At 41.5% G+C, this 27,742-nt stretch overlaps 1 protein-coding gene across 1 annotated transcript in view; it reads right to left on the reverse strand.

Annotated features, from left to right (window-relative positions):
- XRRA1 (X-ray radiation resistance associated 1) overlaps window positions 1-27,742 on the reverse strand; it is an 80,278-nt gene that overhangs the window by 7,884 nt on the left and 44,652 nt on the right. The window contains exons 11-12 of the mRNA XM_055423674.2: window positions 17,972-18,012; window positions 14,702-14,827 (exon numbers count right to left, since the gene is read on the reverse strand). Coding sequence (XP_055279649.2) covers window positions 14,702-14,827; window positions 17,972-18,012 — 167 coding nt within the window. The remainder of the gene's footprint in view (window positions 1-14,701; window positions 14,828-17,971; window positions 18,013-27,742) is intronic.

Genomic DNA, 27,742 nt, shown 5'->3' on the forward strand with positions numbered 1-27,742 from the left:
ATCAGCGCCGCAGAAGAGAGGCACGGGAAGCGCCGGGCGATCTGACCTAGCCACTGAGATCAGAGAAGGCGTCCCTGGGGTCTGAAGGATGGCAGGGGCTAATGAGTGAATGCAGTGGGGGATGCCGTACGTGTCAAAGGAATCTCTGTATTAATCGAAACATTCCCTCTAGTTTCCGGGCATACAGCTAGACTGTTTCTTCTTGTCTCCTAGGCAGCTAGATGTGGCCTATGACTCAGTTCTAGCCAATGCCACCTGTGTGCAAGTGATGAATGGAATACGCCATTTCCAGGCGTAGCCCATTCAAAACCTCCTGAGGACCCTCTCTTCACTCAACTGTCTTTCCACCAGTTGTGTGCATGAACGCTCAGTCGCTCAGTCGTGTCTGACTCTTTGCGACCCCGTGGACTGCAGCCCGCCAGGCTCCTCTGTCCATGGGATTTTCCAGGCAAGAATACTGGAGTGGGTTGCCATTTCCTGCTCCAGGGGATCTTCCTGACCCAGGGATTGAACCTACGTCTCCTGCATCAGCAGGTGGATTCTTTTCCACTGAGACACCTGACCAGTTGCATAGGATTCAGTAAAGTTCTCAAGGTCCTATGGGATGCTATGGCCAGAAGAGATCTGGGTCTCTGAAGAATCATGTGAAAGGCCACCTGCCAACCAAGAATATCCAAAACGGGTTTTATAAAAGCAAGAAATACATGTTGGTGTTCACTGACATTTTTAGTTTGTCACAGCTGGTAGTATTACTTCCTCTAATGCAGAGGAAACATTCCATACAAAGAAGAATGTGTGAAAGATACCACAGCAAAGAGGTGAAACGCTGCTGGATGGATTTGAAGAAGGCTAGTGTGAGTAAGAGTACTCTTGCCTAGAAAATCCCATGGATGGAGGAGCCTGGTGGGCTGCAGTCCATGGGGTCGCTAAGGGTCGGACACGACTGAGCAACTTCACTTTCACTTTTCACTTTCACACACTGGAGAAGGAAATGGCAACCCACTCCAGTGTTCTTGCCTGGAGAATCCCAGGGACGGGGGAGCCTGGTGGGCTTCTGTCTCTGGGGTCACACAGAGTCGGACACAACTGAAGTGACTTAGCAGCAGCAGCAGCAGTGTGAGTAAAAGCATAGAGAAAGGGTGGTTGGTGCAAAATGAGACTGGAGATGCAAGTATGGGCCGGACCAAAGTTTATTAAAGATGCTGGTCCATAGAGAACCTATTAGATGAATTTTTAGAAATATGAAGACCTAGGCTATTGCTCCAGGAAGGGGATCCAGATGACAGAGTAAAGAGGACATGGAGCTCACCTCCCCCCAAACACGTCAAAACTATATCTACACATGGAACAATTTTCATGGAAAATGTTATGGAATCTGGCAGAAGAGCTCCTAAACCACCAAGGCTACAAGATAGACTCCCACATAATCAGGCAGGATGAGAAGAAAGGCACTTGGTCAGGACCTGTGTCCCTGGGAGGGGACTAAGAGAAAGAGGGAGATGGCGTGGTGGATACTATCCCAGGGAATGAGTGGGTCAGAACACAAGACAGGGTGTCTGGTCCTGGGGTCCGACACAGAAAGGGCAAACCCCGTGGCTGTTCACAGAAATGCTGGGACAGGCTGAAGAAAGGTTGAAGCCTAGACGGCATTGGTGAGGAGGGTGTGGGTGCTGGCTCATCCCCAGGCAGGGCAGGGGGTGGTCTACCCTAGCAGCTGCCGCCTTGCCACACTCTCAATCTGAGCTGAGTGAACACCCTGGGCCAGCAGTGGATCTAGGGCAGTCAGGTCCTAGGAGAAGAATCCATTTAGGGATGCAGAGGTGGTGCGGGGGCCTGGTGGGCAATGGTGGCCACTGCTGGCACTCACACAGACGCAGCCCAACTTCCTACAGCTTGAGCAGCGCTTCAATTCCCACAAGCAAAACACTGAGATTCCCAGTCCCAGGCTAGCGAAGGCTCCAGCCCTGCCCACCCTGTGCTACAATTGTGCACTAGATCTGGGCCAACCATAATAGGGGGAAAGATGAAACTTGGACTGCAGCTGAGTAGAACTGCAGACACCTACACAGGCATGGCGCTGGACCTCTGTAAAGCACAGGAGCCCCAGTTACTTGTGCACTCTCCTCCTTCAGGGCAAAGGCCGCAGTGTGGGAGAAGGAAAACCACACACATTTAAAGGGAACAGAGTCAGCCTGAGTCAGACCCTCAAGGTTTCCACCCCTGCAACTAGGCAGCAGACCCTGTCCCTTGACAGAGTAGACTCTGTCTCTGCTGGGAGTGCCAGCGAATCCAACACCAGCCACACCCTCTATCATAGAGGCCAGCACACCCTGAGGAAAGATCACCTCAGATCCAGCCCTCACCTCAAAGACACTGGGGACACCCAGCCAACATATGGTACTCCCACATAAAAAACATCCATTCCAGATCAGGGATTGGCCAAGATGGTGGATGCCTCTTCTCACAGGCACATCAAAATCACAGCTATTTACAGAACGCCCATTGATGACAAGGACCAGAACCTACCAGAAAAGAAACAGAACCAGCCTGCCAAATCCATCAAAATAGAAACAGCAATTTAGTCAAAATGAGGTGAAATAGGAACATGTTCCAGATGAAGGAACAAGGGAAAACCTCAGAAGAAAAACTCAGTGGACACAGGCAATCTACCTGAGAAAAGAGTTCAGGGTAACGATCAGGATGACCAAAGAACTCGTACAAAGAACGGATCCACAGAGGAAAAGGCAGAAGCTTTAAACAAAGAATTAGAAAATACAAAAAACAACCAAAGATGAAGAACGCAATAACTGAAATGAAAAATACACTAGAAGCAACCATTTACTACCACTGACCCAGCAATTCTACTCCTGGATAAATATCTGGAAAAAAAAAACAACAAAAAACAGTAATTTGAAAAGGTACATGCATCCCAATGTTCACAGCTGTATTATTTACCACAGCCAAGATATGGGAGCAAGCTAAGTGGCTATCAACAGATGAATGGATAAAGAAGACGTGATAGATATATACAATGGACTAATACTCAGCCATAAAAAGAAAATCTTGACATTTGCAGCAACACAGATGGATTTGGAGAGTATTATTCTAAGTGAAATAAGGGTAATGGAGAAAGAAAATACTGTATGATCTCTCTTATATGTGCAATCTAAAAAATAGAGGAAAGGAGTGAATAAGAAAGAAGCACACTAACAGACACAGAGAACAAAGTAGCGGCGACCAGGAGGGAGAGGGAAGGGAGAAATACAGGTGTAGAGAAGAAAGATGCATCAACCCCTAAGTACGAAACAAGTTACAAGGATATACTGTATAACACAGGGAATACAGGCATTATTTTATAGTAATTCAAATGAAGTACAACCTTTAAAAACTATGACTCACTATATTGTACACCTGTAACTTATATAACATTGTACAGCAAGTATACTTCAATTTAAAAAAAATTTTTAAATCACACCCAAAAAATACCTAGGAATAAACTTAACCAAGGATATGAAAGACTTGTATTTGGAAAACTATAAAACTTTGATGAAGGAATTTAAAGATGATTCAGTGAAATGATATCCCATGATATCTTAGTATTATTAAAATGGACATACTACCCAAAACAATCTATATTTTAATGCAATCCCTATCAAAATGCCCATTACTTTTTTCTTAAGACTAGAAGAAATAATGCTAAAGTTTATATGGAATCAAAAAAGACCCAGAATTGCCAAAGCAATCCTGAGGAAAAAGAAGAAAGCTGGAGGTATAATCCTCTCATACTTCAGACGATACTATAAAGCTATGGTCATAAAAACCATGTGGTGCTGACACAAAAACTCATACATCTTTGGAACAGAATAAAGAGCTGTGAAATAAAGCCACATACCTACAGTCAATCTATGACAAAAAGGCAAGAATATACAATGGAAAAAAGACAGTCTCCTCAATAAGTGATGCTGGTAAAACTGGACAGCTACATGTAAAAAAATATATATATATTAGAACATTCTCTTGGGAATTCCCTGGCTGTTCAGTGTTTAGGACTCCATGCTTTTACGGCCAAGGGCCCAGGTTACTTAGACCCTGGTAGGGGAATTATGATCCCACAAACTACATGCCATAGCCAAAAAAAGAGAGAACATTCTCTCACAACATATACAAAAATAAAACTCAAAAATTTCATCCCCTAAATTTAAGACCTGAAATCATTAAAGTCATAGAAGAACACAGGTAGAACACTCTTTGACATAAATTACAGAAATAATAGATGGAAAATCAGTGGAAACAGTGTCAGACTTTATTTTTTTGGGCTCCAAAATCACTGCAGATGCTGATTGCAGCCATGAAATTAAAAGACGCTTGCTCCTTGGAAGGAAAGTTATGACCAACCTTGATAGTATATTAAAAAGCAGAGACATTACTTTGCCAACCAAGGTCCTTCTAGTCAAGGCAATGGTTTTTCCCGTGGTCATGCATGGATGTGAGAGTTGGACTGTGAAGAAGGCTGATCGCCGAAGAATCGATGCTTTTGAACTGTGGTGTTGGAGAAGACTCTTGAGAGTCCCTTATACTGCAAGGAGATCCAACCAGTCCATTCTAAAGGAGATCAATCCTGGATGTTCATTGGAGGGACTGATGCTAAAGCTGAAACTGCAATACTTTGGCCACCTCATGTGACAAGTTGACTCACTGGAAAAGACTCTGATGCTGGGAAAGGTTGGGGGCGGGAGGAGAAGGGGACAACGGAGAATGAGATGGCTGGATGGCATCACCGACTCTGTGGACATGAGTTTGAGTGTACTCCGGGAGTTGGTGATGGACAGGGAGGCCTGGCGTGCTGTGATTCATGGGGTCGCGGAGAGTCGGACACGACTGAGCGACTGAACTGAACTGAAGGCCAAAGAAAGAGCAAAAATAAGCAGATGAAGTCTAATTAAACTTAAAAGCTTCACAGCAAAGGAAAACACTGATAAAACAAAAAGGCAATCTGTAGAATGGAAGAAAATATTTGATGCAACTGACAAGGGGTTAATATCTAAAACGAACAGCTCATATAACTCATTATCAAAAATAAAACCAAATAATCCAATTGAAAAGTGGGCAGAAGATTTTTGTTTTGCTTTCTGCCACTTTATTTTTTTAATTGAAGGATAACTGCTTTACAGAATTTTGTGGTTTTCTGTCATACAAGAATCAGCCATAGGTATACCCATGTCCCCTCCCTCCCGAAACTCCCTCCCCATCCCACCCTTCTACTTTATCACAGAGCCCCTGTTTTGAGTTCCCTGAGTCATACAGCAAATTCCCACTGGCTATCTACTCTAATATGGTATTGGAAATTTCCATTTTGCTCTCTCCGTACATCTCACCCTCCCCCTCCTCTCTTCCCACCATGTCCACAGGTCTGTCCTCTATGTCTGTTTCTCCATTGCTGCCCTTAAAATAAATTCCTCAGTGCCATCTTTCTAGACTCCATATATATGCATCAGTATATGATATTTATCTTTCTCTTTCTGACTTACTTCACTCTGCATAACAGGCTCTAGGTTCATCCACCTCATTAGAACTGACTCACACGTGTTCCTTTTTATGGCTGAGTAGTATTCCATTGTGGAGAAGGCAATGGCAAGCCACTTCAGTACTCTTGCCTAGAAAATCACATGGACAGAGGAGCCTGGTGGGCTGCAGTCCATGGGGTCGCTACTAGTCAGACATGACTGAGCAACTTCACTTTTACTTTTCACTTTCACACATTGGAGAAGGAAATGGCAACCCACTCCAGTGTTCTTGCCTGGAGAATCCCAGGGACAGGGGAGCCTGGTGGGCTGCCGTCTATGGGGTCGCACAGAGTCGGACACGACTGAAGTGACTTAGCAGCAGCAGTATTCCATTGACCACATGTACCAGTTTCTTTATCCACTCAGCTGTTGAAGGACATCTAGGTTGCTTCCATGTTCTAGCTATTGGAAATAGTACTTGGGCAGAAGAGTTTAATAGACATTTTCCCAAAGATATACAAAAGGCCAAAGGTCACATGAAATATGTTCAACATCACTAATTATTAGAGAAATGCAAATCAAAACCACAATGAAATATCACCTCACATTGTCAGAATGGCTGTCATCAAAAAATCTACTAATAACGAATGCTGGAGAAGATGTGGCGGAGAAGGCAATGGCAAACCACTCCAGTACTCTTGCCTAGAATATTCCGTGGATGGAGGAGCCTGGTAGGCTGCAGTCCGTGGGGTCACTAGGGGTCAGACACGACTGAGCGACTTCACTTTCACTTTTCACTTTCACACATTGGAGAAGGAAATGGCAACCCGCTCCAGTGTTCTTGCCTGGAGAATCCCAGGGACGGGGGAGCCTGGTGGGCTTCCGTCTATGGGGTCACACAGAGTCGGACACGACTGAAGTGACTTAGCAGCAGCAGCAGCAGCAGGAGAAGATGTGGAGAAAGGGAAACCTTGTACACTGTTGGAGGGAATGTAAATTGGTGGTATTACTTGGCCATAAAGAAAATGAAATAATGCCATTTGCAGCTACATGGATGGACCTAGGAAATATGCTTAGTGACGTAAGTCAGAGAAAGACAAATACTATATAATATCACTTATATTGGAATCTAAAAAATAATAATAATAAAAGTGAATGTATATGCAAAACAGAAACAGTCTCACAGATACAGAAAACAAACTTATAGTTACCAAAGGGGAGAAGGAAGCAGGGAAAATTAGGGTTATGGGACAAAGAGATATAAACTATTATATACAAAATAGATAACAAGGATATACTATGTAGCACAGGGAATTATACTCATTATCTTGTAATAACCTATAATGGAACATAATCTGCAAAAATACTGAATCACTATGCTGTACACCTAAAATTAACACAATATTGTAAGTCAACTATACTTCCATAAAAAAATATGAAGACCTAAATTTGATAAGACTGGGAAATGGATTACATGTGTGTGGGGAGGAGGGATGTACAAGAGAGAGAAGTACCAAAGATGACAACCGGGGTTTGGCTCAAGTAGCTGAATGGAGTCAACAGCTCAAGTAACTCAGCTATTGACTAAGATACAGAACAATGGAAGAACATTCAAATTTGAATTGGTAAGATCATTAATTCACTTTGGATATGTCTACTTTGGAGGTGTCTTTTAGACTTCCAAGTAGAAATTCATGTAGGTCTGGGGTACAATAAGGAGTTAAAAGTTTGTGAGGCAATGGGTATGTGAAGCCAGTCTCAGGAGAAAATACAGAGGAAGAGGAGAAAGAGACTCAGAGTAGGCCTTGAAGGACTCTGACATTCGATCATCTAGACCTTTTTCTGTCAAAGGCCAGATAATAAATGTTTTAGGCTCTACAGGTCATCCAACCTCCACTGCAACTATTCAACTTCGCTGTTGTAGCAACCACAATAACTTTTTATAGAGCACTATCCCCCCAAAATGCAGAATATACATTTTTTTCCTAAGTGCACATAGAATATCCACCAACCTAGAATGTAGGGTGGACCATAAAATAAGTTTAAATACATTTCAGAAGGATGAAATCTTACAGATTATGTTATCTGACTACAACACAATTAAATTAGAACTCAACAAATACAAGTTATCAGGAAGAGCCCCATATATTTGGAAGTTAAACCACTCACTTCTAAACAAACCATAGGTCAAAAAAGAAATCACAAAAAAATTAAAAATGTTTTAATTGAATGAAAATCAAAACACAAAATTTATTGAATGCAGCTCCAACAGTGCTTAAAGAAGGTATTTATAGTTGCTTATATTAAAAAGAAGAAAGGTCTACATCAATGATCTAAAATTATACTACTTAGGAATCTAGGAAAAAGAAGAGTCAATTAAACTCACTGTGAGTAGGAGAGAAATAAAATTATGAGCAAAAATCAATGAAATAGTAAACAGACAATAGAGAGATCCAAAGAAAACAGTAATTAGTTATTTTTTTAAGTCAGTAAAAGGGTAACTTCTATTTTGGATCAATAAAAAAAGAGAAAAGAAGAAAATTACCAGTTTCAAGAACAAAAGGATAATCCATAATATTGATACATCTACGGTCTACTGATTTTTGACAAAGGTGAGCAGACCATTCAATAGTGAAAGAACAGAGAGACGCCCGGCTCCCGGCGGCGCGGACGCGGGAGACGCCCGGCTCCCGGCGCAGCCGACCACGTGCAGGATCGTGGCTGGGAGGAGCTGCCCCGCGCCCAGGGTTGGGGCGGTGGCCGAGAGGAGCTGTGCCACGTCCGGGAGGCGGTGGCTGCTTGGGCACCGGAGGGCCGGGAGGAGCTGATCCACATTCAAAGCAGGAGGGGCGGCCTTGGGGAGATACCCCTCGTCCAGGGTGGGCTGCAGCGGCTGCGCCTTGCTGGAGCAGCTGGGAGGAGATACTCCACGACCGGGTGGAATATAGGAATCCAGTGTTCTGGGGAGGAAGGAACAAGACGGCGAGACCACTTTCTTCCCCACAAATTCATCAGAAGAACATTTGAACGTGGAGTAAAGTCCACAAAACAACTTCTGAATACTGGCAGAGGACATCAGGCTCCCAGAAAAGTAGCCCATTGTCTTCTAAAGGAAAGAGAAGAAATCCAGCTCCACCCACCAGAACACTGACACATGCTTCCCTAACCAGGGAACCCGGACAAGTCACCTGTCCAACCCCACACACAGCGAAGAAACTACATAATAAAGAGAACTCCACAAACTGCAAGAAGAGGGAAAGGACACCCCAAGCAAAGCAATATAAGCAAGATGAAGAGGCAGAGAAATACCCAGCAAGTAAAGGAACAAGATAATTGCCCACCAACGCAAACAAAAGAAGAAGATATAGGGAATCTACCTGATAAAGAATTTCGAATTTTGATGGTGAAAATGATTCAAAATCTTGAAAGTAAAGTGGAGTTACAGATAAATAACCTGGAGAAAAGGATTGAGAAGATGGAAGAAAGATTTAATAAGGACTTAGAGGAAATAAAAAAGAGTCAATATACAATGAATAATGCAATAGATGAGATCAGAAACACTCTGGAGGGAACAAACAGTAGAATAACAGAGGCAGAAGACAGGATAAGCGAACTAGAAGATAGAATTGTAGAAATAAATGAAACAGAGAGGAAAAAAGAAAAACGAATTAAAAGAAATGAGGACAATATTAGAGACCTCTGGGACAATGTTAAACGCTCCAACATTCGAATCATAGGAGTCCCAGAAGAAGAAGACAAAAAAAAAAGACCATGAGAGAATACTTGAGGAGATAATAATTGAAAACTTCCCTAAAATAGGGAAAGAAATAATCACCCAAGTCCAAGAAATCCAGAGAGTCCCCAACAGGATAAACCCAAGGCGAAATACTCCAAGACACATATTAATCAAATTAACAAAGATCAAACACAAAGAACAAATATTAAAAGCAGCAAGGGAAAAGCAGCAAATAACACTCAAGGGGATTCCCATAAGGATAACAGCTGATCTTTCAACAGAGACTCTTCAGGCCAGAAGGGAGTGGCAAGATATACTTAAAGCGATGAAAGAAAATAACCTACAGCCCAGATTATTATACCCAGCAAGGATCTCATTCAAATATGAAGGAGAAATCAAAAGCTTTACAGACAAGCAAAAGCTGAGGGAATTCAGCATCACCAAACCAGCTCTCCAACAAATGCTAAAGGATCTTCTATAGACAGGAATCACAGAAAGAGTGTATAAACTTGAACTCAAAGCAATAAAGAAAATGGCTACGGGATCCTACTTTTCAATAATTACCTTAAATGTAAATGGGTTGAATGCCCCAACCAAAAGACAAAGGCTGGCTGAATGGATACAAAAACAAAACCCCCATATATGTTGTCTACAAGAGACCCACCTCAAAACGAGGGACGCATACAGACTGAAAGTGAAGGGCTGGAAAAAGATAGTCCATGCAAATAGAGACCAAAAGAAAGCAGGAGTAGCAATACTCATATCAGATAAAATAGACTTTAAAACAAAGGCTGTGAAACGAGACAAAGAAGGAAACTACATAATGATCAAAGGATCAATCCAAGAAGAAGATATAACAATTATAAATATTTATGCACCTAACATAGGAGCACCGCAATATGTAAGACAATTACTAACAAGTATGAAAGGGGAAATTAACAATAACACAATAATAGTGGGAGATTTTAACACCCCACTTACCTCTATGGATAGATCAACTAAACAGAAAATTAACAAGGAAACACAATCTTTAAATGATATAATAGAAGAGTTAGACCTAATAGATATCTATAGGACATTTCACCCCAAAACAATGAATTTCACCTTTTTCTCAAGCGCACACGGAACCTTTTCCAGGATAGATCACATCCTGGGACATAAATCTAGCCTTGGTAAATTCAAAAAAACTGAAATCATTCCAAGCATCTTTTCTGACCACAATGCAGTAAGATTAGATCTCAATTACAGGAGAATAACTGTTAAAAGTGCCAACATATGGAGACTGAACAACACGCTGCTGAATAATGAACTAATCATAGAAGAAATCAAAAGAGACATCAAAATATGCATAGAAATGAATGAAAATGAAAACACAACAACCCAAAACCTCTGGGACACTGTAAAAGCAGTGCTAAGGGGGAAGTTCATAACAATACAGGCATACCTCAAGAAACAAGAAAAAAGTCAACTAAATAACCTAACTCTACATCTAAAGCAACTAGAAAAGGAAGAAATGAAGAACCCCAGGGTCAGTAGAAGGAAAGAAATCATAAAAATTAGGGCAGAGATAAATGCAAAAGAAACAAAAGAGACCATAGCAAAAATCAACAAAGCCAAAAGCTGGTTCTTTGAGAAGGTGAATAAAATTGACAAACCACTAGCCAGACTCATCAAGAAACAAAGGGAGAAGAACCAAATCAATAAAATTAGAAATGAAAATGGAGAGATCACAACTGACAACACAGAAATACAAAGGATTATTAGAGAATACTATCAGCAATTATATGGCAAAAAAATGAATAACCTGGAAGAAATGGACAAATTCCTAGAAAAGTACAACTTTCCAAAACTGAACCAGGAAGAAATAGAAAATCTGAACAAACCCATCACAAGCACGGAAATTGAAACTGTAATCAAAAATCTCCCAGCAAACAAAAGCCCAGGTCCAGACGGCTTCACAGCTGAATTCTACCAAAAATTTAGAGAAGAGCTAACACCTATTCTACTCAAACTCTTCCAGAAAATAGCTGAGGAAGGGAAACTTCCAAACTCATTCTATGAGGCCACCATCACCCTAATCCCAAAACCTGGTAAAGACCCCACAAAAAAAGAAAACTATAGGCCAATATCACTGATGAACATAGATGCAAAAATCCTTAACAAAATTCTAGCAATCAGAATCCAACAACACATTAAGAAGATCATACATCATGACCAAGTGGGCTTTATCCCAGGAATGCAAGGATTCTTCAATATACGCAAATCAATCAACGTAATACACCACATTAACAAACTGAAAAATAAAAATCATATGATTATCTCAATAGATGCAGAGAAAGCCTTCGACAAAATTCAACATCCATTTTTGATAAAAACTCTCCAGAAAGTGGGAATTGAAGGGACATACCTCAACATAATAAAAGCTATATATGACAAACCCACAGCAAACATTATCCTCAATGGTGAAAAACTGAAAGCATTTCCCCTAAAGTCAGGAACAAGACAAGGGTGCCCACTCTCACCACTACTATTCAACATAGTTCTGGAAGTTTTGGCCACAGCAATCAGAGCAGAAAAAGACATAAAAGGAATACAAATTGGAAAAGAAGAAGTAAAGCTTTCACTGTTCGCTGATGACATGATCCTCTACACAGAAAACCCTAAAGACTCTACCAGAAAACTACTAGAGCTAATCAATGATTACAGCAAAGTTGCAGGATATAAAATCAACACACAGAAATCCCTTGCATTCCTATACACTAATAATGAGAAAATAGAAAGAGAAATTAAGGAAACTATTCCATTCACTGTTGCAATGAAAACAATTAAATACTTAGGAATATATCTACCTAAGGAAACAAAAGACTTGTACATAGAAAACTATAAAACACTAGTGAAAGTAATCAAAGAGGACATGAATAGATGGAGAAATATACCGTGTTCATGGATTGGAAGAATAAATATTGTAAAAATGAGTATACTACCCAAAGTAATTTATACATTCAATGCAATCCCTATCAAGCTACCAACAATATTTTTCACAGAACTAGAACAAATAATCTCACAATTTGTATGGAAATACAAAAAACCTCGAATAGCCAAAGCAATCTTGAGGAAGAAGAATGGAACTGGGGGAATTAACCTGCCGGACTTCAGGCTCTATTACAAAGCCACAGTCATCAAGACAGTATGGTACTGGCATAAAGACAGAAATATAGATCAATGGAACAAAATAGAAAGCCCAGAGATAAACCCACGCTCCTATGGACACCTTATCTTCGACAAAGGAGGCAAGAATATAAAATGGAGAAAAGACAGTCTCTTTAACAAGTGGTGCTGGGAAAACTGGTCAGCCACTTGTAAAAGAATGAAACTAGAACACTTCCTAACACCATACACCAAAATAAACTCAAAATGGATTAAAGATCTAAATGTAAGACCAGAAACTATAAAACTCCTAGAGGAGAACGTAGGCAAAACACTCTCCGACATAAATCACAGCAGGATCCTCCAAGACCCACCTCCCAGAATATTGGAAATAAAAGCAAAAATAAACAAATGGGACCTAATTAAAATCAAAAGCTTCTGCACAGCAAAGGAAACTCTAAGCAAGGTGAGAAGACAACCTTCAGAATGGGAGACAATAATAGCAAATGAAGCAACTGATAAAGGACTAATCTCCAAATTATACAAGCAGCTCCTGCAGCTTAATTCCAGAAAACTAAGTGACCCAATCAAAAAATGGGCCAAAGAACTAAACAGACATTTCTCCAAAGAAGACATAAAGATGGCTAATAAACACATGAAAAAATGCTCAACATCCCTCATCATCAGAGAAATGGAAATCAAAACCACAATGAGATACCATTTCACACCAGTCAGAATGCCTGCTATCCAAAAGTCTACATGCAATAAGTGCTGGAGAGGGTGTGGAGAGAAGGGAACCCTCTTACACTGTTGGTGGGAATGCAAACTAGTACAGCCACTATGGAGAACAGTGTGGAGATTCCTCAGAAAACTGGAAATAGAACTGCCATATGATCCAGCGATCGCACTCCTGGGCATACACACCGAGGAAACCAGAATTGAAAGAGACACATGTACTCCAATGTTCATTGCAGCACTGTTTATAATAGCCAGGACATGGAAGCAACCTAGATGTCCATCTGCAGACGAATGGATAAGAAAGCTTTGGTACATATACACAATGGAGTATTTCTCAGCCATCAAAAAGAATGCATTTGAATCAGTTTTAATGAGGTGGATGAAATTGGAGCCAATTATACAGAGTGAAGTAAGCCAGAAAGAAGAACATCAATACCGTATATTAACGCATATATATGGAATTTAGAAAAATGGTAACCTGAACCCTGTATAAGAGACTGCAAAAGAGACATAGGCATTTAGAACAGTCTTTGGGACTCTGTGGGAGAGGGTGAAGGTGGAATGATTGGAGAGAATGGAATTGTAGCATGTATATTATCATAAGTGATCAGTCCAGGTTCGACGCATAAATTTTCCTCTGTTCATTTCTTTGCATTTGTGTTTTTTAAATAAAATTCTTTTTTAGATATTAAAAAAAAATAGTGAAAGAACAGTCTTTTCAATAAAAGATGTTGAGAAAACTGCATATCCACATACAAAAGAATGAAGCTGGACCCCTATCTCACACCATATATAAAGATTAGCTCAAAATGGATCAAAGCCCTAAATATTATGACTAAAATTATAACTCTTAAAGGAAAACACCTGGGGAATTTGGCTGTACTAACTGCTTGTCTCAGGAGCAATGTAAGCCGGGTTTCTTAAAAGCTGCTGGCATTTCACACCTGAGTAGGGCTCAATTAGTGGGGCTTACAGGAAGTTTTATAGGACATGGAAAAACATGTTAACATAAAACTTGTTAATGAAACACATATTAAATCTGTTCCATGGACTTTACATCTGCTGTTCTCTTTGGTTTAAACATGTCTCAAGTCACTCAACCCTCAATCTTCACCTCACTAAGCTCCCTGATTTCCATCTCAGCTTAAACACCACGCTCAAGAGTACCTTCCCTGGTCCCAAATATGAGGTGAGACCTACCTTTCACATACTTCACAGCACTGTGAATGTCTTCGCAACACTGGGCGTGTTTATACTGTGATTATTTGTTCGCTCTCAGTCTGCTCTGTGGGTGACAAGCTCCGCAAGGGCAGAGGTCGAATCTCTTCACGCAATTGTATCCCCAGTGCCCATTGATTAAGTGGTAAATCAATATCTGTGACTGAATCTATGGACTCCTGCCTCTGCCTGCTTGCTTTCTGTTTCCCCAAGCCTGAGAACCCCCACCCTGAGAATTCCTGAACCTGCATTCTGCTGATGCAGGGAACAGTAGGGTTGGCTTTCAGGCCAGAGCAATTCATACCTCCACCCTCCCACCTGTGCTTCTGGGGAAAGAGGGAGAGAAGCCAAGAGTCACCTTGTTGTAGGCCAGGCTAAGGTACCTCAGCTCTGGGAAGGGCGGGGCCAGCGTCTGGTTCCTTGCCTTCAGTGACTTCACAGGAAGGATCTCGAATATGGGCGGAAGTGCACATACCTTGGTCGTCTTAGAAGGAAAAGAGTCAAAGTCAAAGCACCCTGGTGATAAAGAAACAGACCCTTCCTAGGGAGGGTCTTTCTGTGGAAAGAATGACCATTCCAGAGAAGCTGGCCCAAAGGAGGCTTCTGGGGTCATAAGCAGGGGATGTCACCAAAGGCCTAGAGTTCTGGTTCCAAGTTCTCTGATGTCACATAGTTAGTTTGTTCTCTGGTACCCAAAGTTCCAGTCTCAAGTTCTCTGAAGCCAAAGGATGACACAGCAGCAGTGCAGACAGCAGAAGCTCCCTGCTCACCTCCCACTTTCTTCCCTCTAGTGGCTTATCCTGAACTTGCCCTTCTATACAGTTGGGTTAAGATTTCTCCAGAAAGCAAAAGGGCAGGTGCATGCTCACATCATTACAGGGACTTTTCCTGGTGAGGAGACAGAGCAGGAGTGAGCTGAGCCTTGAACTACTGCTCTGATGCACTCATTCAATCCTACAGTGGAGGGTTTTTCATTCCAGGATAAAACAGCAGCTAAGTCCTGGATGATGATCAAGTTGAAAATGGAAGTTGCTGGATTTACTTGCTGATTCTTTGAGTTAGATAGAGCCAAAGGAAATCACAGGGCAGATGCTGGACTAATGACTGGCTTCAGATGAACTTGATTCATCTAGGGGCCATTAACTGCTGTATAATCTTGAGCAAGTCACTTACATATATTTCACCTGCTCATTCAGTGACCATTTGTGGAGCACCTACTTTGGGCCAAGTATTTTGTTTCTTCCTGGGCGCCACCTTGTACAGCCACAAGTGGATGAGGCATGGGTGAGAGTAAAACAGACACCAGTGATGGTGCTTGGGAACTCTCCTCTCAGGGAAATCGGAATGCAATCTCCCAGAGGCTGGAGGGGAAGGTGGTGGCAGTCTGTTAAGGCATCTCCTCAACTGGGCCATTCCCAATCTGGAGGGAGGCCATGTGAGCCAAAGAGGGTAAGTCAGACTGAAGCACAGACAAGAAAAAACCAGACAGGCTTGGGAGGTATCTAGCCCTATCCAGGGCCAGGAAGGTCCTGACCTGAGGGCATGACTGGCTCTGCTTGGGTCACAGAGGGCCCTGTCTTAGAGGGGGATATATTTGATGTTGATAGAGGGGCCACTAAAAGTTCCATCCATTCAAATCACTCTACATTCTCAGATGGCACACAACTGGGACCTGAGCACTAAGCAACCCGCCAATAATCTCTGGCTTCTATGGCCATAAGCCCTTCTATCCGTTAGGCACAACTTTATGCAGAGTGACCTGGCTGTTCCTCCCACTCAGACCTGGAGTCTGTATCTCTAATCCTTTGAAACCAGACTGGCTGCTGCACAATAAAGAATTTGTCTGGTCTTTGTCCTGGGTTTTTGGCACTGAGCTTCTAAAACCCTTGGAATCTCTAGAGTGATAGGAATGTCTTTGTTATTCATAACCCCTTGGATCATACCTGAGTTCACAGTAATGAGATGACTTAGGATGGGTGCTGGCCATACTATAAAGACAACCATGTGATCAGAGGACTGGGGTTTGAGCCAGCCAACCTCTGGGGAGGTGAGAGGGGCTAGAGGTCGAGTTCAATCATATAGCTAACGGTTCGATCAATCATGGCCATGCAATGAAACTCCAATGGAAGTCCTGGCCACTGAGGCTCTGGTGAGCTACCTGGCTGGTGAATCCATCAGCTGTGCCTGGGAGTGTGACATACATTCATTCCACAGTGAGAGGGCAAAGAGGCTCTATGTTTCAAACCCTCCCAGCCCTCATCGTGCATCTTTTCATTTGGCTGGTCCTGATTTGCACCCTTTATAGTCAATTTGTAATCAGAAGTATAATGGTCTCCTGAGTTCTATGAGTCATTCTAGCAAATTACTGAACCTGAGGGGATCATGGCAGCTGTAGAATTTATTGCCATTACAAATAGGCTGGGAACCCCCACACTTGCAACTAGTGCCTAAAGTGAGGGCAGTCTTGTTGGGGACTCTGCTCTTGTGGGCTCGTGCTAATTCCAGGTGGTTAGCAACAGAACTGCACTGCAGTATTATACTGGCCTATGACTTGCTTTGACGAACAGAAAATGCCATTGCTTGAATTTCAGAACCTTGCTCTCTTGGAAGTCTAATGCCACCATGCTGCAAAGAAGTCCAGGATGAAAAGATAATATAAAGATGACAAGTCCTGCCAGCTGTCTATGAGTCCAGCTCCCAGATAACCTGCCGGCTGCAGGAATGTGCCCTAGCTAAACATCAGTAGAACCACCTAACCAACCCAAATAATTGTGAGAAATAATAAACTGCCATTGTTTGAAGTCAACAACTGTGTTGGTTGTTAAGTGGCAATAATACAGCAATTGATATAATTTCTCACCCAGCTGTATCTGTGGGGAGGGGGTATACTGAGTTGTGACCCAAGGATGCAGGTTTCCTAACTGCATAATGGTACTTCTTACCATAAATGAGTAAGTGAGAAAATAGATAAATATTAGTGTGTCAGTCTTCTTGAACTTGTTTAGTGAGCATCTACCCTGAAAAAAAAGACAATTTTCTGTGCTGATAAAAATCAAGTGTCTAAGCCTGTGACACCAAGGATTAGATCCCAGATGGGAGTGTGTTTGGCCAGGATCACTCTAGCTTTGGGGTGGGGGCTCTTGTTAAGGAACTACTGGGCTTCATCCTAGTGGCAGCCTCAGTTCAATGCCAGCTTGTTCACTTGAGGCAGGAACCATCCCCACTGAAGAACAATGGAAGCTGGTCTGTGGGTTGTGTGAGGCCTGGGACCTGTTGGTTGAGTCCCCTGCTACATCTCCATAGGCCAGCATAGCGCCTGGCACATGGTCGGGACTCAGGAAACACATGTTCAGTGAATGGGCTTCCTCACTGTTATATACGCAAATGCCTCTCATGGCTCCGTCAACTTATTATTTTTTTCTCCTTGCCTTTATTTATTTATTGGAGCCTAATTACTTTACATTAATATATTGGTTGGTTTTGCCATACATTGACATGAATCCGCCCTGGGTGTACATGTGTTAACCTTCTTGAACCCCCCTCCCACCTCCCTCCTCTCCATATCCTCCCTCTAGGTCATCCCCCTGTTCTAATGCAAGGACACACATATAAAGTAGGCATTTCCTACCTCTGAGGTTGAAAATCCAGGATAAGATGAGAACACGACCTCTGAAATATAAGAGAAAAGAATGGAGATTGGTGAGAGCACTTACTGACCCCCAGGAGGCCAGGGTCTGCGTCTGCCACCCACTGTGTGCAGCAGAGTATCTCCCGGAGGGGGTACTCCTTGGTTCTGAGCTTCAGTGCTAACTAGGAAGAGGAACCAGCTGTGACATGCGATGGGTAATACGCCTTTGTGCTTGGAACAAATTCAAACTCCTTGGCCAGGCTTTAGAGATCCGGCCTGATCTCACCTCTGCCTACTTCTCCAGTATATATCTTCTATATATCAGCCACACTGATCTTCTTCCTGACTTTGTACCATGCAAGATCTTGTGAGCCTCAGAACTACAGGGCAGTCAGTATTGGTCAGAAGGCAAACCATCTGTTTTAGAAGAGGAAAATGTATATAAAAGATATTCTGTCGGAGGATTTGAAAATACTGTTATATTAGTAGAAATAGAATGCGTTAAAAACAGTGAATTCAGGAGAGACAAGTGAGAAGGAGGCTGCAGAATGATTTCATTCTTGAAATCATCAGACAAAGAGGAGCCAATAAAGAGCTGAGTTCAACCCAATAAAGCAAAGCATCTGCTGCGTCTGAATCCTATGCAGGGACCACTCACTTTTGCCCTGACTAATGGGACCCCTTCCGCATGTTAATGATACTATATTGAGAAGGTTACATTAAAATGAAATAAGCAATAATATGGGTAGAATACCATGTGGCAAGCGTCTTTTAATTTCATGGCTGCAATCAGCATCTGCAGTGATTTTGGAGCCCAAAAAAATAAAGTCTGACACTGTTTCCACTGTTTTTCCATCTATTTCCCATGAAGTGATGGGACCAGATGCCATGATCTTTCTTTTCTGAATGTTGAGCTTCAAGCCAACCTTTTCACTCTCCTCTTTCACTTTCATCAAGAGGCTTTTGAGTTCCTCTTCACTTTCTGCCATAAGGGTAGTGTCAACTGCATTCGTTCGTTCGTTCGTTCGTTCAGTCGCTCAGTCGTGTCCGACTCTCCGCGACCCCATGAATCACAGCACGCCAGGCCTCCCTGTCCATCACCAACTCCCGGAGTTCACTCAAACTCATGTCCATCGAGTTGGTGATGCCATCCAGCCATCTCATTCTCCGTCGTCCCCTTCTCCTCCCGCCCCCAACCTTTCCCAGCATCAGAGTCTTTTCCAGTGAGTCAACTCGTCGCATGAGGTGGCCAAAGTATTGCAGTTTCAGCTTTAGCATCAGTCCCTCCAATGAACATCCAGGATTGATCTCCTCTAGAATGGACTGGTTGGATCTCCTTGCAGTATAAGGGACTCTCAAGAGTCTTCTCCAACACCACAGTTCAAAAGCATCGATTCTTCGGCGATCAGCCTTCTTCACAGTCCAACTCTCACATCCATACATGACCACGGGAAAAACCATTGCCTTGACTAGACGGACCTTCATTGGCAAAGTAATGTCTCTGCTTTTTAATATATTATCAAGGTTGGTCATAACTTTCCTTCCAAGGAGCAAGCGTCTTTTAATTTCATGGCTGCAATCAGCATCTGCAGTGATTTTGGAGCCCAAAAAAACGAAGTCTGACACTGTTTCCACTGTTTTTCCATCTATTTCCCATGAAGTGATGGGACCAGATGCCATGATCAACTGCATATCTGAGGTTATTGATATTTCTCCCAGCAATCTTGATTCCAGCTTGTGCTTCTTCCAGCCCAGCGTTCCTCATGATGTACTCTGCATATAAGTTAAATAAGCAAGGTGACAATATACAGCCTTGACGCACTCCTTTTCCTATTTGGAACCAGTCTGTTGTTCCATGTCCAGTTCTAACTGTTGCTTCCTGACCTGCATACAGGTTTCTCAAGAGGCAGGTCAGGTGGTCTGGGATTCCCATCTCTTTCAGAATGTTCCACAGTTTATTGTGATCCACACAGTCAAAGGCTTTGGCATAGTCAATGAAGCAGAAATAGATGTTTTTCTGAAACTCTCTTGCTTTCTCCATGATCCAGCGGATGTTGGCAATTTGATCTCTGGTGCCTCTGCCTTTTCTAAAACCTGCTTGAACATCTGGGAGTTCATGGTTTACATATTGCTGAAGCCTGGCTTGGAGAATTTTGAGCATGACTTTACTAGCGTGTGAGATGAGTGCAATTGTGCGGTAGTTTGAGCATTCTTTGGCATTGCCTTTCTTTGGGATTGGAATGAAGACTGACCTCTTCCAGTCCTGTGGCCACTGCTGAGTTTTCCAAATCTGCTGGCATATTGAGTGCAGCACTTTCACAGCATCATCTTTCAAGACTTGAAATAGCTCAACTGGAATTCCATCACCTCCAGTAGCTTTGTTAGTAGAAATGCTTTCGAAGGCCCACTTGACTTCACATTCCAAGATGTCTGGCTCTAGGTCAGTGATCACATTATCGTGAATATCTTGGTCGTGAAGATCTTTTTTGTACAGTTCTTCTGTGTATTCCTGCCACCTCTTCTTAATATCTTCTGCTTCTCTTAGGTCCATACCATTTCTGTCCTTTATCGAGTCCATCTTTGCATGAAATGTTCCCTTGGAATCTCTAATTTTCTTGAAGAGGTCTCTTGTTTTTCCTATTCTGTTGTTTTCCTCTATTTCTTTGCATTGATTACTGAGGAAGGCTTTCTTATCTCTCCTTGCTACTCTTTGGAACTCTGCATTCACATGCTTATATCTTTCCTTTTCTCCTTTGCTTTTCACTTCTCTTCTTTTCACAGCTATTTGTAAGGCCTCCTCAGACAGCCATTTCGCTCTTTTGCATTTCTTTTCCATGGGGATGGTCTTGGTCCCTGTCTCCTGTACAATGTCACGAACCTCCGTCCAGAGTTCATCAGGCACTCTATCAATCAGATCTAGTCCCTTAAATCTATTTCTCACTTCCACTGTACAATCATAAGGGATTTGATTGAGGTCATATCTGAATGGTCTAGTGGTTTTCCCTACTTTCTTCAATTTAAGTCTGAATTTTGCAATAAGGAGTTCATGATCTGAGCCACAGTCAGCTCCTGGTCTTGTTTTCGCTAACTGTTTACAGCTTCTCCATCTTTGGTTGCAAAGAATATAATCAATCTGATTTCGGTGTTGACCATCTGGTAAGTCCATGTGTAGAGTCTTCTCTTGTGTTGTTGGAAGAGGGTGTTTCCTATGACCAGTGCATTCTCTTGACAAAACTCTATTAGCCTTTGCCCTGCTTCATTCCGTGCTCCAAGGCCAAATTTGCCAGTTACGCCAGGTGTTTCTTGACTTCCTACTTTTGCCATGAAATTAAAAGACGCTTGCTCCTTGGAAGGAAAGTTATGACCAACCTTGATAGTATATTAAAAAGCAGAGACATTACTTTGCCAACCAAGGTCCGTCTAGTCAAGGCAATGGTTTTTCCCGTGGTCATGTATGGATGTAAGAGTTGGACTGTGAAGAAGGCTGATCGCCGAAGAATCGATGCTTTTGAACTGTGGTGTTAGAGAAGACTCTTGAGAGTCCCTTATACTGCAAGGAGATCCAACCAGTCCATTCTAAAGGAGATCAGTCCTGGATGTTCATTGGAGGGACTGATGCTAAAGCTGAAACTGCAATACTTTGGCCACCTCATGCGACAAGTTGACTCACTGGAAAAGACTCTGATGCTGGGAAAGGTTGGGGGCGGGAGGAGAAGGGGATGACAGAGAATGAGATGGCTGGATGGCATCACCGACTCTGTGGACATGAGTTTGAGTGTACTCCGGGAGTTGTGATGGACAGGGAGGCCTGGCGTGCTATGATTCATGGGGTCGCGGAGAGTCGGACATGACTGAGCGACTGATCTCTGATCTGACCATGTGGCAAGAACAACTCCAGAATCTGTGAAAGGTTTGTTGAAGGAAAAAAGCAGGAGTTAGCTAAAGGATGAGCCATGGTCATAAGTGTGAGTGCTAAGCAGTGATCTTCTGGGGAGATAGAGAGCCCCCACATCTAGGAAGATGAACTGAGGTACACTCTATCTGAACTCAGGCCCTGGCCCTTCCCACAGTTACAAGAAAGAACTCCAGAAACCAGAATCTGGGTTCTAAGGTTCAGACTGGGAACCATTCAAGAGATATACAGTCAGGAACTTCCTAATATTTGAGGAAAATTAGCACCATGAAAGAAAGCTATGAAATATAAAAGAAGAACCAGCATCTGAAAAAAAGAGAGGTCATTTAACCAAAAGAATAAAAACTTTAAATAGAATAATTAATGTCTTCTAAGGAATTCAAAAGACTATTTCAAGACAAAATTAGGTCATTATGGAAGAGAAACTGTTACTAATTTTGTAATTTTAAAGTATGATAATCAAATAAAAGATTTAACAAATGTCTTGTACAGAAGAAAAGGTCCATCTGAAGAGCTAATTCATAAAACAGAGAATGGAATGAAGGATAAAAAAAATTTTCCAAGATAAAGGAAACTATCTTGGAAAGAACAAAGTACCTAACAAAATGAACAAAAAAGAACCACATACGCAGAAGCACCTTAGTCAAATTTCCAAAGGAAAAAAGGGAAATCTTATTCCAGGAAGCAAAAATAGGTTTCCTACAAAGGGATGGGAATCAGATTGGTATCAGACTTCTCATGGCAACAATGGATTTAGAAGGCAGTCAAGTAATATCTTCAAAGTTCTCAGGAAAAATTATTTTAAGGCTACAGTTCTCTATTCAGTGAGCTAGCATTCAAGTATGATGACAAAAAAGGGTAATTTGGGGTATTTTATGGGCTGAGAAAAATCTGTTATATGCAAACCCTCTTTGAAAGAATCAAATCAAACAGCAAAATGAAAGCAATACAGCATAGGAAACTATATGTGTGACCATGAGAAAGTGAGATACTTAAACAAGAACCCAAAGGCATAAGCCATATGATAAAACTGTACCAGTTTGGTGTGATGGACTGAATTGTGTCATCCCCTACCACCTCCCTGATTCATATGTTGAAGTCCTAACCCCTAGTACCTCAGAATGAGACTGTATTTGGAAACAGCATCTTTAAAAAAGTAACTGAGGTTCATAAGCTCATTAGGATAGACCCTAATTCAATATGAAGGTTCTCCTTGTAAGAAGAGAGAAGATTAGGACATAGACAATTCAGACAGAGAGATGACCAAATGAGGATACAGCAAGCAGACAGCCTTCTATAAGGCAAAGGAGAGAGGCTGAAAAAGAAACTAAATCTGCCAACACCTTGATCTTGGACTTCTAGCCTCCAGAACCATGAGAAAATAAATATCTGTAGTTTAAGCCAAACAGTGTGTGGTATTCTGACAGTCTTAGCAAACTAATATACTTGGGTAAATCAAACTTAAGAATTTCTCTTCAAAATGTCATCTCTACCATTGCAGATGAAATAAACAGTCAGGTGATTACAAAATAAAAGAAGAGATTGAAAATATTAAAACTATCAAGGGATATGAAACAGCAATTCATAAAAGTTGAAAACTAAGTAAATGAAGAAATACTTAACATCACCAATATTTATAAAATAGAAATTAAAACAATGAAATATCACTTTATACCTACCAAAATAACAAAAATTAGAACAATTAAAAAGCTTGGAAATATCAAGTGCAGGCAAGTTGGAGGGAAACAGGAACTCTGATGTTCTTCAAGTATGAGTGTATACCAGAGCCACCATTTTGAACAACAATCAAGTGGCACTTATTTAAACTATGTATGCATATACTCTGTGATCCAACAAACTCACTCCTAGGTAAATATTCCAGAAAAACTCTGGCCAGAGGTATATGCAAGAAACATACACAAGGTTAGGTGACATAGGTGTCCATTAGCAAGGGAATAGATGAATAAAGTGTGGTTAGAGCACAGTGTGGAATATTATGCCTCAGATAAAAGGAAGAACTGGATGGGCATATAGCAATAAGAAAAACCTTAAAAAGAGTGCTGAGTGGAAAAAAAAAATTAAGTAACAGAATGGGCTCAACAGCATATTACCATTTCAGTTCAGTTGCTCAGTCGTGTCTGACTCTTTGCGACCCCATGAATCACAGCATGCCAGGCCTCCCTGTCCATCACCAACTCCCGGGGTTCACTCAAACTCACGTCCATCGAATCGGTGATGACATCCAGACATCTCATCCTCTGTCGTCCCCTTCTCCTCCCGCCCCCAATCCTTCCCAGCATCAGAGTCTTTTCTAGTGAGTCAACTCTTCGCATGAGGTGGCCAAAGTATTGGAATTTCAGCTTTAGCATCAGTCCTTCCAATGAACACCCAGGACTGATCTCCTTTAGAATGGACTGGTTGGATTACCATTATGTAAACTAAAAACACATTACACACAAACTAATATATTTTACAAAGATATATTCATATATCCAGGAAAATATACTCAGCACAAAAACAGATACTTACATGAAAATGGGAAATGGTAGGAGGGATTAAGAATGAAGGAAAAAAAATAAAATAGGGCAAGGGAAACTTTATAAAGACTAATGATTAAAGTGCTGGGCTTTTCTGGTGATCCAGTGGTTAAGAATCCACCTTGCGACACGGGACACCAGTTCAGTCCCTGGTGTGGGAAGATCCCACATGCCGTGGAGCAACTAAGCCGTGTGCCACAACTATTGAGCCCGCACTCTGCAACACGAGAAGCTACCACAATAAGAAGCCCACATACCACAACTAGAGAATAGCCCACATGTAGCCATGAAGACCCAGCAATCCCACTACTGGCCATGTACCCTGAGAAAACCATAATTGAAAAAGACACATATATCCCAATGTTCGGGGCTTTCCAGTTGGCTCAGTGGTAAAGAATCCGCCTGCCAGTGGTAAAGAACTGAACCAAAGGAGATGCGGGTACAATCCCTGGGTTGGGAAGATCCTCAGAAGAAGGAAATGTCAACTCACTCCTGTATGCTTTGCCTGGGAAATCCTATGGACAAAGAAGCCTGACAAGCTATAGTCCATGGGGTCGCAAAGAGTCAGACATGACTTAGCAACTAAAACAAACACACACACCCCGATGTTTTCAGCACTATTTACAATAGCCAGGACAGAGAAGCAACCTACAGGTCCATCAACAAATGAATGGATAAAGCAGTTGTAGTACATATATACAATGCAATATTCAGTTCAGTTCAGTTCAGTTCAGTCGCTCAGTCGTGTCCGACTCTGCGTGACCCCATGAATCAAAGCACGCCAGGTCTCCCTGTCCACCACCAACTCCTGGAGTTCACTCAAACTCATGTCCACAGAGTCGGTGATGCCATCCAGCCATCTCATTCTCTGTCGTCCCCTTCTCCTCCCGCCCCTAACCTTTCCCAGCATCAGAGTCTTTTCCAGTGAGTCAACTCGTCACATGAGGTGGCCAAAGTATTGCAGTTTCAGCTTCAGCATTAGTCCTTCCAATGAACACCCAGGATTGATCTCCTTTAGAATGGACTGGTTGGATCTCCTTGCAGTACAAGGGACTCTCAAGAGTCTTCTCCAACACCACAGTTCAAAAGCATCAATTCTTCGGCAATATTACTCAGCCATAAAAAGGAACAAATTTGAGTCCATTCTAGTGAGGTGGATGAACACAGAGCCTGTTATACAGAATGAAGTAAGTCAGAAAGAGAAAAACAAATATCACATATTAACACACACACATATATAAAATACAGAAAAATATTACTGATGAATCTATTTGCAGGGCAGGAATAGAGATGCAGACATAGAGAACAGATGTGTTGACTCAAATCAATGTGATACATGAAGAAATGACAATAATCACAAGATCACCTCAATAGATGCAGAAAAAGCATTTGATAAAATTCAATATTCATTCATGATAAAAAAATTAACTCTTGCCAAAGTGGGTACAGAAAGAACATATCTCAACATAATTAAAGCTATTTATGACAATAGCCAACATAATACTCAACTGTGAAAAGCTGAAAGCCTTTCAGCTAATCTAGAACAAGACAAGGACTCCCACTCTTACAACTTCTATTCAACATGGTATTGGAAATCCTAGCCACAGCAATCAGACAAGAAAAAGAAATACAAGGTATCTAAACTGAAAGGGAAGAGGCAAAATTGTCATATATGCAGATACCATTATACTATATATATATATAAAACCCTAAAGGCTCCACACAAAACTACTAGAATTGATAAATGAGTTCAGTAAGGTAGCAGGATACAAGATTAACATATAGAAGGCTTCCCTGGTGGCTCAGTGGTAAAAAGTCCACTGGCCAAGGCAGGAAACACAGATTTGATCCTGATCCGGGAAGCTCCCATATGCCACAGAGCAGCTAAGCCCATTCACCACAGCTATTGAGTCTGTGCTCTAGAGTCTGGGAGCCTCAACTATTGAGCCCAGGTGCCGTAACTACTGAAGCCTGAGCACCCTGAAGCCCATGTTCTGCAACAAGAGAAGTCATTGCAATGAGAGCCTGTGCACCACGACTAGAGAATGGCCCCTGCTTGCCAAAACTAGAGAAAAGCTCACACAGCAATGAAGACCTAGCACAGCCATAAATAAATAAATAAAATTTTAAAAATGATTAACATACAGAAACCACTTGTAGTTCTTTACACTAACAAAGAAATATAAGAAAGAGAAAGGAAAAAAAAAATTCCTTTTAAAATTGAAATAAAAAAGAATAAAATAGTTAGGAATAAACCTGACTAAGGAGGTGAAAGATTTATATATTGAGAACTGCAAAACATTGATAAAGGAAATGAAGATGATTTAAAGAGATAGTAAGATATACCATAGACTAGATTGGAAGAATTAATATTATTAAAATGGCCACACTATCCAAAGTAATCTACAATTTAATGCAATCAATTTACCCGTGACATTTTTTACAGAACTAGAACATTCCTTTATTTCTCCAAAGAAGACATATAAATGGCCAACAGGCACATGAAAAGATGCTCAACATTGCTAATCATTGGACAAATGCAAATCAAAACTACAATGAAGTATCATCTCACACAGATCAGAAGGACTAAAAGTCTACAAATAATAAATGTAGGAGCAGGTGTGGAGAAAAGGGAACCCTTGTACACTGTTAGTAGCAATGTAAATTGATGAAGTTGCTATGGAAAACAGTATGGAGGTTGTTTAAAAAACTAAAAATAGAGTTACCATATGATTCAGCAACCCCACTCCTGGGCATATACCCAGAAAAGATGAAAACACTAATTTCAAATGAAATATGTAACCCCACCATGTTCAGAGCAGCACTCTATATGACACCCACTACACGGAAGCAACCTAAATGTCAATCAATAGATGAATGGATAAAGAAGACATGATATACACACAATGGAATATTACTCAGCTATATAAAAGAGTGAAATAATACCATTTGCAGCAACATGCATGGACCTAGAGATTATCACACTAAGTGAAGTCATACAGAGAAAGATATCATATGATATCATTTATATGTAGAACTTAAAAAATAGTACAAATGAACTTATTTATGAAACAGAAAAACGCACACAGAAAACAAACTTATGGTTATCAAACGGGAAGAAAGAGGAAGCATAATTAGGAGTATGGAATCAACACAGGCATACCACTATATATAAAATAGACAAACAACAAGGATTTACTGTATAGTACAGGGAACTATTTTCAAAATCTTATAATAAATGACAGTGGAAAAGGATCAAGAAAATATAAACATATACATATAAATGTATAACTGAATCATTCTGCTGTACACCTCAAACTA

The sequence above is a fragment of the Moschus berezovskii genome, chromosome 14 (genome assembly GCF_049115385.1).
Source record: "Moschus berezovskii isolate FMDL1 chromosome 14, NW_MosBer_1.0, whole genome shotgun sequence".
NCBI lineage: Eukaryota > Metazoa > Chordata > Mammalia > Artiodactyla > Moschidae > Moschus > Moschus berezovskii.